Source organism: Diospyros lotus, chromosome 1 (assembly GCF_014633365.1).
Source record: "Diospyros lotus cultivar Yz01 chromosome 1, ASM1463336v1, whole genome shotgun sequence".
Taxonomy (NCBI): domain Eukaryota; kingdom Viridiplantae; phylum Streptophyta; class Magnoliopsida; order Ericales; family Ebenaceae; genus Diospyros; species Diospyros lotus.
The window spans coordinates 35,064,979-35,078,228 of NC_068338.1; the positions used below are offsets into that span (position 1 = coordinate 35,064,979).

Genomic DNA, 13,250 nt, shown 5'->3' on the forward strand with positions numbered 1-13,250 from the left:
TTCATTAAGCAGCCTTGCTTTGTTGGGAGGGAGCAGTGACGCAGGATGTTTAAGGGACATGGCTGGAGCTGGATTTATATACATATGTATAATATATGTTGGTCTATGAAGGGAGCTCACTGGACAAACATTTATGGCTGCGTCAGCATGTGGTAGTGGAAAAGAAAGGTGGGATAAGAGAGTTTCGAAGCAAAGTTTCGAATGGCCGAAAGGTATGGCTTTTGGAAATTCTTTCACCAACCGTCGGATAATTTACGTTCATTAAGTAACTTCGTAATTTATGTTTCCACTTGTTTTGTCTGTCTCTGGAAATTATACTCATGGTGGTGGATTTAGCTTTTGATGCGTCCTGTGTTACCTGAAATACGAACCGTTATAAATCTAATGCATGAACTTGGTAGACCGAGAACATGAGAGAACAGGGATCTGGTAAATCAAGTAAATTCGTGGACTTTATTCTCAAAACTCAAAATTCAATGAATTTGTTCAATCAAATCTATTTTCTCTTCAAATTAATTATACAAGACACATATCTTAGAATAATGTCCTTAAAATCTTTTTCAACTTGGGTCAATCCAAAAGTTCGAGAAACAATTCGTGGTAACTATGTTATTGGTATCTCATTATTACATTTCGTGATTCAATGAATCATTATATTATCGTATATATACAAGTCCAAAATATATGGCCTTGGGTGATCTGAAATACACAACTTAGGATTAAATTGTGATGACCTGGTACCAGATTGAATATTTTTTCCATGGTAGGCAACACACAGTAAACATGGCATTATATTTTGCTGCTAATTAGCAAGGTTGGTCCCTCATTTTAGTGGACTTGATTACATTAAAACCCCAGGCCATTTACTTGGTAATTGAAGGCAAAGAGGGAAGATTTGCTAGGCAAACGGGTTAGGTGTTAGAATATTCATTGACAAACAAGGAATTCTTGAAAGCAAAACTGATGGGCTATACAGCGAACCTATAGTTTTACATATATGCCTTTCATGTGCAGAAAACCGGCAACCAGACCCCAAAACAATATCTCAAGAATTACGAAAGCCATGGTACCCCATTGCTTTGAATGAAGCATGCCCTGCAACAGTGATTCCGTGCCATCAACCTGCATACAATTTTTATGTTCTAACATCAACTGAAGCAATTATTTATCGCGAAAAATAATGTGCGCAAAACAAAACAATAAAAGTGAGGCTGTCTTTTTTTTTTTTGTTCTCATTTGCTTTGTTTTCCTCACTCTCCCACAATTATATTTGATCGTAATCTGAGTATGCATCCATGTTTGAAAAAACCACACAAACCTGGAACAGTTGAGAATGAAAGGAAAATGAAAATGTGTTTTAAAATACATATTAATGCACTGGAGGTGGTTGTAGATGTTGGACAAACAGCGTATTATGCAATGCTATGAACTGCAACTTGGAAATCTTCCAGCATATCGCTAAAATGCCAAAACATAATTCTAATATCAAATTCAATAAAGAACTCCAGGAAGGTGTTATTACGTCAATGTGATCTCAAAGTGATTTTGTTTGTGCACATTCTGCTTTTTTTTGTTCTAGTAAAATGATGCATTCTAATATTAATTTAACTCTTCTGTCCCAAAAATTTAAAAAAGAAAGGTGTTTTTAGTAGATAAATATTCTTGCTTCGGATGAATTGAGAGAGGGTTGTTTTTATAAGCAGTTTCGCCCTATTTCACAAAATGGTTATTTTCACCATTGCCTTACAATCACAAGAGACCAACCTAACCGTTGCCACTAAGAGAATAAAAAATGTTGTTACTTTTAAAAGTAATTCAGCAGCAAGATATTGGGTAAACTGATAGAAGGATCTTTCCATGGTGCAGCGTAGATACATTTTTAGACCCTAGCATGTAAGGATAATATTACTAAAGCACCATCACTTGTCAAAAATAATAATTAAAGATCAAGTGAATGAAACATAAATCACGTCAAGTATGCCAGCAAGTAAGAGAATTACCAGATTGTTTTCTGGTGAACGCCAATAGAAACCTTGGAGAGCAGCTGGAAAGAGCTCACATGCGGCCAAAGCATAAATTATGAGAGCATTCATTCCCATCCACTGAAGCACTATAGTCGGCTTTTTAACATGTTTAACGTCAACCTGTATCAATATGCAAGGGGAGAAGATAATATATCCAAATAAGCACACACATTTCACATGCCTTCCAACTAAGTTTTGTTTATTAATCTTTTCATGTTTCCGGGCAAAGGATCAGGTGAAATACTAGTTTATCAGGTACATAAAATTGTCATCCTGCAATACTTCAATTCATTAAGTGCCCTCCAAATACCCCGGACCTGAGTTCTCATTTCAATCATGGGCAACTTGAACATCTGTGGCATAGGCCCTGGTTATGAAGAAGAAAATTTGGGTGGGTAGTCATAAATGGCTTGATGAAAGCCACCGATTAATCCTGCTGTCAGAACATTGGACAAAGCCTTGTAGCAAAATTTGTGAATTTTTTTGCGGAGTGATTGAACAAGAATCTTTTTCCTTCTGTATGAAATATGATCAATATCTAAAGCTACCTTTATTCCCTCTTTTCAGAATAATAAATGTCAGGATAGCAATTGATTTCAGGGAAGAAAAGGCTTAATTGTATGAAAAATAGAAGTCATAATCTGAATCTCAAGTGATAGACATATATATTATGCTAAATAGAAACCAGATCCGCCAACTTGAATCATCTAGATTTAATATCCAATGCAGTGAATACAGTAAATATTTTTCTTAATATGTTTATTATTTTTCAGGTAAAATGTTATTTACAACAAGATGACAATTGACAAATAGCATTCCTCCATGAGAAATCTGACACGGATATCTCACACACTTTTGAAGAGTACATCTAACATACGCTAGTGGAGGAGACAACCTCAATATTGTATTACTATCTAAAGTACAAAACAAGATGTTTATGTGAGTGATGATGTTTACCATCCAAAAAACAAAAATGCAAGTCGATGACATTTCCAGGTAGAAGCGATATGTAGTTAGTTTTTACCCACATTTGTCCTCACTCAAAACTTATTAACTAGCTCCAATAAAATTATAAGTAGATCTTAAAAAAGAAAATAAAAGATATCCACCAATTTATGCAAATAATGCCATTACACCTTTTTCTATTTACAACAGAGGAAAATTAAGGAGTAACCATGGATGTGACCGTGCTAGCCCCACCTACAAGTCCTTTTGGATGAGGGCCCTGGACTTTCTGAACAGATATTTTACAATACCCGAAAAAAATTATAAATATAGAATTAACTTACTATGTAAAAGACAACGGTTAAGACAAAGCCTGATGCTCCTGCTGTAACACACATATAGCTCAATGTGTATAGGGGTTTAGAAAAAGGAATACCTAAAACAATTAACAATGAAGCAACTATATAAGAATAATTGAGTTGTTTCACTACTAGAATTACATAATGAATGCTAACTTTAGATAGTATACCTAAAACCTTTAAAACAAAGCCTGAAATTAAAAGAGGGAAAGATGACATGGACCACAAAAATACGCTCTCCATGTGGTCCTGCAAGGATCATGAAGGCAAAAAGGATTCAGAAATATGATGCAAACCAGTAAAAGATCCATCATGTTATTGCATCTTGACATGCACGTAATACTGTAATTAACCTTGAGAAGCAATTAAAATTGCCAAGTCAAGTGCAAAGCAACTAAGGCGTCTGACCTTACAATGCACTACCATGTGTCCATAATGCAATCCCAGAACACATGTAATGGCAGCCATCAATGAGCTAAAGACAAGAGACAGATAAAATTAGATTTTTAAGTCTTCACAAAGAATATTATCACAACTGAAATATAATCTTTCAGAAAAAAGCAGTGCCAGATACCATGAAACACTTCTAAACCCAAAATAATGCAGTCATTTTACAAATGTAAAACTGGTATATTAGAAGTACAACTCTTCAGAAGAAACAAAACAAATTCTTCACATTATAGGATTCCCAGAAGAAAATGGTCAATCAGATATTAGAATACCATTAGGCACTTCTTAACAAACAAGAAATCCATTTTTTATGGACCTGAGTAGATGAAGAACAATAATATTTTAGTTCATCTTGGAATAATGGGTTTCATTGCTGTCCAGCAAATAGAGTAAGGGAACCAGTGGTTGAGCGCACAGGCTACATTTCCAGTTTGCTCATCCATGCCATCTTAAAAATTGGATAAGAGCAAATGGTAGCAGATTCATGATTGAGCCCGCTCTGAGAGGAATCCTACAGGACAAATGCATTGCTATCTGATTTTCCATTAAATCAATATTTACAGCACCATGTAAATAGTAAATTTGTGATGATCAAAATGCCATGATCTTTAAATATCAATTCTTTGGCATTTGAGGATATACCCAAACCCCAATCTTGGAGCCCTCAATGCATGAGGGTACCTACTTTGCAAGGGTCAAGGAAGTGTTGTCATTATAAACAGACTTCCCCTTGCTTTTTTGTGAAGATAATCTTTCTACAACTCAAACTTGTGACTTTCCAATCACAAAGGAGCAACCTTACATTTGTTACCAAAACTCAATATCCAAACCCAAATCACAATAGTAAAATACAAGATAAACTATATTTGCAACCAAAAAAAAAGGATCATAGCACTGGAGTTCTCAGACCTTAGGATGCCCTCTGGGTCAAATGGAGCAAGGCACCATTCTGGTGCATTTTGTGGGAGAGGTCCATAATCAGGAGAGTTGACACTGCATTCCTGTCATACAGGACATTAATTATGCAAGGATCAGTAAATGGTTTCAATACTTCTGTATAGGATGACACTAGTTGACAATAGGAGAATGGTGCACCTTCATTCTTCTATACACAGGACGCTGATAAAGATGTTGTACACCAAGGACAAATCGATCAACCAAGCCAACTGCATTACAAGGAGGTAGAAGACTGCCTCTCATTTCACAGTGCACCTGGGAGCAGATGCCGTGAATTGACAATTAGTTTGATATAATTAAAAAGAAAAATAAACAGGTATAATACTGAAATTAATAGTTTTTTCAGTGGCAAAAAGACTTACTCTCATAGAATCCACTGGCAAATTCAGTTCCTTAACAGTGGATGATCATGTCAACATTACAAAATATATGAAAACTTATCATTACCCATGCTAATTATCAATCTAAAGGAGAAACAAAAAAATAGCAAAATCTTGTTAAAAAAATATTTCTGGGAAATTATATATCTCTGACTCACAATTTGTGTACCAAATTCATATTTTGACGTGGAGGAGCTCAGGTTTGTACTTAGAACATCATAATTCCAGTCCGGAACGTAAAGGCCATAAAGCAAGCTCATGTAAGAAGACCCTAGCATGAAAGCAACAATCCTAGACAGAGGAAAAGATTAGCGTGGTTAGCCCAAAAAAGTCTCTTTTGCAGTGGAAATGGTGTGTGTAGGGCATGTGCACATACGCATGAATGAGGTTGTAAAAAGGTAGACATCATAAGTTCCACCATATATTGTTACAACTGAACCGTCAATCCATTCTGGATGAGGTTGGACAATAAGAAAGCCTGATTAATGTGTGTTTACCTTTTCATTGGTCTGATTTTGGTGTCACGGAAAAGCTTAATATGGATGTGAACCTTTTCCAAACATAATAACAAAAAATGAATAAATAACTTTTTAAGGATTAACTAAAAGATCAAATTATCAATGTGAAATAGAATATCACTTGATTCTCACATAGAGTACGCCTAACATTAGACATCTCTTAAGGTCTGACAGTTTGAAAGCTGGTAAACCCTGTAAAATTTGTCCAAAGTTATTGCTGAGAATTCCTTCTGTTTTCCATATCAACATGTCGTTGTGAGTCCTTATTGGTACTTTACATGCAGCTATAGATTGTGGTTATCAAATGCAGTTTATCTAGAACTAAGCACTCAAGATGGGTTCTTAGTCCACCAGCATTACAGAGGATCCTATAGCAGAAAATAATGTTGTGGCGTATTCCATGGACACTGTTGTTATTGTTTCATAACTTACCACTGCATATAGTATCTTCTTATAAATGTCAGTGCTGAGCCAACTGCAACATTGTTAACGAGCCAGATCTCCAAAACTGAAGCGACCAGATATCCAATTGAAATTCTCTGTATGATATTGCAATAACCAAAATACATAACCCAGATAAGACTAAATATCCATATGCAAACTTCAATATGAAAGCTAAGGGTGCCTTTGGTAAGGCTTTTGTTTTCAGTTTTCACTTTCAAAATGTTGGAAATGAAAAAGAAAATAGTGATTGATTGCTTGCTTTTGTTTTTTATTCTGAAAATTATGAAAACTTTTGGAAAAAATGAAAACGCCAAAAAGGTGCTTCCACAATTTCTATTTCATTTTTATTTTCTTCCTCTCCTCACCTCTCCCACCAACTGGAAACACTAACCACCAGTGGAGACTTTCAGACAGGTTTGGCAGTTCAGCAACTCTCACTGGCAGTGGAGAGATGGAAGAAGAAGACAAACAAGAAAAATAAAATAAAATCACAGGCAAAACAAAAGACAAAACAAAGTTATCAAACATGATGTTAGGTGTTTATTTTTTACTAAAACCAAAAATTGAATGCAAAAAAATGAAAAACAAAACTGAAAACAGAAAATTGAAAACTCTATCAAACACCCCCTAAACTTTTATTTCCAAACTTTCATTTCTGCCAACCACACAAGAATGGGATATATGTACTTGGATGTCAAGAAAAACTAATATGTATTCACAAAAAATGGCATCCTTACTGCATAATCAGGGGAGGATTATTTAGCCAAACAAAGAGGAAAAAATTCACAAATAGTTATGGCAGGGTTATCCTGACTACCTGAAGCACACCCAGGAATCGGATCTTGCCCAAATCAACTCCATAAGTTAAATGATGACGTCCATGGAAATACCCACCTAAAAGTTGATTGTAAAGAAAAGTTCAAGATTTTATAGGAATGTGTGAATATGCACTTAGAAGTTTAACAAAATTGAAATTTAATTTATTCTCAAAATTGATGAGTTACTCTAAATATTTAATTTCACATTAGCCTTCTAATGATTTATGACCCTTTCTCTGCACTGGTTGCCCCATATTTTATATTCTAAAGCATTCAATTCATGGCCTTTATTATATCTTTACATGCAATAAAGATCAAATTTGCATGCCTCTCCTCAAATAATCTGATATGCATATATATTCTCCCAAAATGAAATATCCATTGGAATGCTCTTCCAGATTAGTCATGAGCTAGAATGATCTTGCCTATATGATCCAAAGAATTAAACACATGCATATATTATCTTATCAATTCTAGCCCTGCTTGACAGCTGGAGAAAATAGCAGGCACAAAGAAAATGAATCAAGCATAGGAAAAAATCATTTGGTTCAGAAGAAATTTGCCGGAAATTTTAAGAGTGTTTATGTGGACCCTAACTTTCCTGTGACAACTACGGGCTAGTTTGGAAATAAGCTTTCAGTTTTCAGTTTTCAATTTTCATGAAAATAGAAATTAGTGTTTGGTTACCTATTTTTGTTTTCAAGAAATATAATTTTTTAAGAATGTTTGGGAAAAAAAAGAAAAGAAAAATGAATACACCCTTGCATTCCACTCCATTATATTTCTATCTCAGCCCACCAGACTTCTTCTTGTTTCCCAGCTCCTCCAATTCTCTGAATCCTCATCATCAACTACACCTTATTCTAACCAAGTTAGGGTTGGTAGGATGGCATTCATAATGTCAATTGACTTCTAAAAGTCACATTGACAATAAAATGCATGCCAAAGAGTAATATTGCAAAATTTTACTCCTCAAAAAACCAATGCCTACCTTATTCTCTCTATTTCTTTACTCATTTTTTTTCATTTTTTTCCTTCTTGTTTTTTCAATGATGAACTAGGAGTCAACAGGACTCCTTGATCAGATCTGGGAGCCACAATTCCCAGACCCAGTCCTAGCAATCTTAATTCATTGGCAGTAGAGAATAGGAGGTAAAAAAAAAAACACTAAAGAAGAAAAACGTGGGCTCACTGGCAGATGGGTTCAAATAAAAAAATATGGAAAAAAAGGACCAACATGTTAAAAAAAATTAATTAGGGAATTGCTATCGATGTTAATTGACTTATTAGCTAAAATAAATAAACGGTCATATCAAACACTATATCTAATTTTTGCTTTTAAATTTTAGGAAAAATTAAAGTCCTTAAACAACATATTTAGTTTTTATTTTTTAACAGAAACAAGAACTGAACACAAAATAATGAAAACCAAAACTAAAATATGAAAATAAAAAATTGGAGTTAGTCAAGCTACCCCAAAATAATGAAAAAGGGCTATTTCTGTTTTCTTTGATGCTATTCATATCCCTCCACTTTCATTTTGGTTTTGCTATCTTCTCTTTTTCATCGTGTGCAATCAAACACAATGCATATAAATTACAACTTCAACTCATATTAAGTCTTGATCCCATTAGGTGAGGTCAGCTATATGGATTCTAACTAGCCAATCATCTCTATGTATGGTCATTTCTTAAACACAATGCAGATAGTTAAAGAAGAAGAAAGCAACACACCTTGCAGTATTACCCCCAAGAGAAAGAGCTTAATTGTTCTGATGATGACTTTCTTAGTAGCCGAAGGTTTACTTGATACTTTCTGTGTGATGAAACAAACAATGTTGTGACTTAAGCAACATAACTAACTACATTTCCTCCCAATAAAAATGATTTACGTTGTGTTTGGAATTAAGATTTGTAATGAAAAGTAAGATAAAAAGAAGATAAATTAAACATGTATATAAATTTATAATTTAAGCATGGTAAATTCATTTTCTTTTCGTTTCTTTTTCCTCCCATAAATCCTAGCTCTAAGCATTGTATTAGAAAAGAAACAGCATAAATTGAATCCATCACTTAATCTGGAAAACCAAAGGACTGGGAGCAATTACTAATCAAAGGAACAGAAAAGAACGTAATTTTAAAATTGAAAATTTATGATACCTTGAAGACCAAACCGACAGAAACACCAACGCCAAACAGGAAAAATGGCATTACAAAGTCAGCAAGTGTCACCCCAAACCATGGAGAGTGGTTTATCCATGGGAAAGCTCCTCCAGCATCATCTACTAAAATCATCAACTGTCAAATAAACTAAAGAGAATAAGAATCTGGCGGAGCAAAATTATTAAAAAGAGACTGAAAAGAACGAGCTCGAGATGATAAAACTTTATATGCCACGGCATGACATCAAAAAAAGAAAAGAAAAGAAAGCGAATGTCTCACGTATCTTTTTTGTTGTTGAATCATGTAAAGAACGAGGGGAAAGGAGGAAAAAATGATTACTCGTGCTCTATGGCGTTTGTTTTATACACAACTATTCCTCCATTTCTTTGAACAAGTAACAATAAGGACAATTACTACAATGAGATAAAAGTAATTAACAGCAAAAATAAAAGTAGTAAATAGTAAGGCTTCGCTCCGTTAAACAATCACGATAAGAAACTTGATTTGATCAATGTTTAACTTGTTCGTTTTAGAAGTGGTTACTTGGTAACAGAACAAGCGTTTCAAGAACTTCGGATTGGAATTCCCGGACTCAATCTCATTCAAATTCGAAACAGTGAGAAATTCTAGGAGAACTATGATCTAAGAAAAATTAGGATGCACGACGTACAGCGATGGTGAGGCCTCGGAAGACGTCGAGAGAGGCAAGGCGTTGACTAGGGTGAACTGAATTAGGTTTCGATCCATCAGGTTCGTCGGATGATGGCGAAGCGACGATCTCTTCTTCTTCGACCACCGAGTCTCCTCCGTATGGAACCGAAGACGGAGGGGATGATAAATTGTGAAGAAGAGGCGCTGTTCGTCCGTCTGTGTCTGCAACTACCACCACCGAAGACATCTTCTCTGGCGTCCACAGGGCCAGAAGAAATGAAAACGGGAGGCTTTTTGGACAGTTCCGCCGGTCAAGCGTAGCTTAATTTGATATTAGAAACAGATCTCAAGTTTCAACCTTATGCTTTAATGTCTCACTGTTATCTTTTCAATTAGTCTAAAAATACAAAAAAAAAAATCCTTGTACAGTAACTAATTGCTCAATTCCAAAAATCTTCAGCGAGATGATGCCCTTTTCCTGTTACAATGATAGTGGCCTTACTCCCTGTACATATTGGATATGGGCCAACCCTTACGACCGTACCGTTCCATTTCTCAAGTCAAGTTGGATTTAAAAAAATAAAAAGAAAAGGCTTAGATATTTGTCCAATATAATTTTTAAAATTATATTATACCAATATTCAAATTACAAAATTTATGAACTTAGACAGCATCCCAAATTCCAGGTGTACAAAAAAATGATTTTATTAATTTTATCATCCAACAAATTTGAATAATTAAGATCCATAACTACTATCGTAGATATAGGTAATTAATAAAGATAAAATAAAAATTAAAGTATTTAAATAAAAATTTAAAATTCAAGTTCTATTAGAAGTAATCTTTATATGTCATTGTGAGCGTCATTAATTGTCCATCATGAGACTATTTAAGGGATCGAAGATGATGCCAAAGACTCCATAGGGGATTATTGTTCCATGCACAATGGTCATGACACTTTAGTCCATAAGAAAGAGACCAGTGTAGACTTGATTTTACTAAGTCTAACATAAGAGGCAGAATGAAATGCTTAAATTTATTCCTTTTGTACACTGTTGCTTGAAATCTAATCTTACCCTTTTACCCAAAAAGAAAAACAAAGAGAGAGAATTGAGCAACTAGAATAAAAGGTTTTACCATAGCAAAAAAGAATAAAAGGTTTCGTTAACACATTATTAATGAAGGACAACAAACGTAGAAACTGGCAAAATGACGCCTCAATGTTTCAGGGTTCAGTGTATTTCATACTTGCGCCCATGTAAGTGAGGAGCCTGAGTTACAAACTGCATGCATATCAGGGATTCCCATTACTATCTTCAGGCTGCATCCTTTTGGCAGATTTAAAGAGTTTTGAGGAAACCTGAAGAATCCACAATCTCGCCAATTTTCTGTGCAGAAGCAGCCACCCAAAGTGGCATCACTTTTGCGGAAAGCAAACCTGATGTATCTCTTCTGGTGATCGTAATCAGCCATAGATACAAGTGCCTATGAAAAAACCCACATCCTGCACAGCCACCACCCCCGCTTGTTTAATCGTTCCTCAGCGAATTCCACCTGCAGGCAGTAAACTGAGACAGGCCGGCCTTTAAAATGTAAACAACAAAGTGAAACGATAAACAAACGGTTCAACATGTCTAACAATACCTGCTACCATGAGCCAGAAAATGTTTAGCGACCAACATTGAACTACAGACTCAAAGCCTACATTCTAATTTAATGAAATGTGATTACTTCAGTTCCTCAGAGCAGGGCAAATCCTAGTGCTGGGAAAAAACAGTAAACATGCCACACAAACACGGCCTTGATACCACTAAAATCCTTTAGACCCAACAATAGAGACTCAATCGGGAGCATAAATCAAAAACAGCAGAAATCGTGAACACAACAAAGGAAAAGGGGGGGAGGAGAAAGTAACATAGAGAGATTTATTGTGGTTCACTCTTAAATGAGCTACATCCACGTTGAACTCCAGCGAAGGAGAGTACACTGCACTATCGGAGTAAATAGGGTTTACAACACTCAAAATGTACAAGCCTCACAACCACTATCTCTATACACAAAATGGTCATTCTAACAAAATTGCCCCATAACCATACAAAATAGAGATCAAAGGCTTACCCTAAAGAACCAGAGAGAAGAACATGAAGAAGACGAACCCCTCGCTAACCCACTTTTTCTCTCTCTCTCTCTCTCTCTCTATCCCAAATCTCGAGGCACTGTACAATAAATAAGAGACGCACGACGAAAATGGAAGGCAGGGATTGCACCGGATAAAGGCCGTATCGACGGCCAGCATTGCTTATCATAAACGACAAAACCATCAATGCGAAAATGGGCACGATTTCCGGCGGTTGCCAAGCAGCAATCCACTGACACGTGGATAGTGGATTAATGCTAAACCCTCCAGCTCTGATACGGTGTCGTTATGCTTCACCATCAACACCTAGATTGTGATGTTTTTTTACATATGAAAGTGGTCACTGGTCAGACTAACAGTTCTTAACCCAACTTCATCAAGTTCTTGCTTGGAGTACTCCAGAGACAACCGAAAAGGTTATCAATCATTAAAAAGAGGATTCATCCGAATCATCCCCTACCATAAAAAATAAATACACCAGTAGCAGGTAAAACTAAACCCCATATGCAGAAGCACCTTTAAACTCAAATCTAGTAGTTGCTCGTGAAGTTTGATGACTCAAATAGTCATAAATGAAAGAAACGAAAATGTGATACCGTATTCTTGACGAAAGTCAGGAATCGGTGCTGCAATTCCGATTCTTTTATTGCTAAAATAGGTCCCCATACTATAGCAGGTGGTGAATCAGAGAGGCAGGCAGCCCTCGTTAACGAAGGAGAAAAACTGATATTTCAAAAAAATGGAAGGTATGAATGAGATAGCAACACATAACCTGGCATAATAGACAGAAGTGTATATATGTGAGTGCATGTGTGTGTGGAGAAACCAAAAAGCTTGTTCTAGTCCATCATTTTGAATCTGTATTGGGATTAGACAGTAGAAACATACATCAGATAGCACACAGCTCTCAGGAAGCTCTGTGAAATAGAAAAATTGAACCCCAAGGCAAAAAATGACCCTGGAAACCTATCCCAGCAAGCAACTTGGCTGTGTAATCTCTTCTTGCTTCATCATCCTAAGCAGCAATGCAAATGCGCATGGCAAAAATAATAATCAACATTCTCATAGTTATGAATCATATTGAGCCACCAATCTTATTGCATAAAATCAAAGCCAGGGGAGAAAATATTGTTTTCTGAATGCTACCATTCTCAATAATTCATCGACTCCGAGGAGCTTGTCAAGGCAGCCAAAGCAGCTTCCTGGAAAGGTGCTGGAGCAGAGTCTGTTAGTTTAATATGGATGTTCCTAATTGCAGCTGCAATACAAGCAGAAGCAATTGCCCATCCAACTCTCCAACCTGATAGAGCACACATCCATGGCAAACACATGACAGACCCAGATATAAGCACATACAGAATCTGTTTACTAGCCACTGGAATAGTGATAGAAGAGAAAACAATCA

The 13,250-nt window shown here is 35.8% G+C and overlaps 1 protein-coding gene across 1 annotated transcript; it reads right to left on the minus strand.

The window, feature by feature from the left end:
* Window positions 1-773: 773 nt before the first annotated feature.
* LOC127800700 (uncharacterized) lies at window positions 774-10,075 on the minus strand. The gene is made up of 14 exons (XM_052335467.1): window positions 9,728-10,075; window positions 9,055-9,192; window positions 8,629-8,710; window positions 6,895-6,971; window positions 6,066-6,172; window positions 5,274-5,406; window positions 5,098-5,127; window positions 4,874-4,990; window positions 4,688-4,779; window positions 3,737-3,803; window positions 3,499-3,577; window positions 3,314-3,405; window positions 2,001-2,144; window positions 774-1,122 (listed from the first exon to the last, which is right to left on the minus strand). The coding sequence occupies exons 1-14, from the start codon at window positions 9,953-9,955 to the stop codon at window positions 982-984; spliced, it is 1,527 nt and encodes a 508-aa protein (XP_052191427.1). The 5' UTR covers window positions 9,956-10,075; the 3' UTR covers window positions 774-981.
* Window positions 10,076-13,250: the final 3,175 nt, after the last annotated feature.

Coding starts and splice junctions, on each gene's coding strand:
- LOC127800700 (XM_052335467.1), bottom strand. CDS start 9,955: ATGTCTTCGGTGGTGGTAGTTGCAGACACAGACGGACGAACAGCGCCT. Junction 9,193..9,727: donor TCCGAGGCCTCACCATCGCT/GTACGTCGTGCA, acceptor TTTATTTGACAG/TTGATGATTTTAGTAGATGA. Junction 4,780..4,873: donor CTGTGTATAGAAGAATGAAG/GTGCACCATTCT, acceptor CCTGTATGACAG/GAATGCAGTGTCAACTCTCC.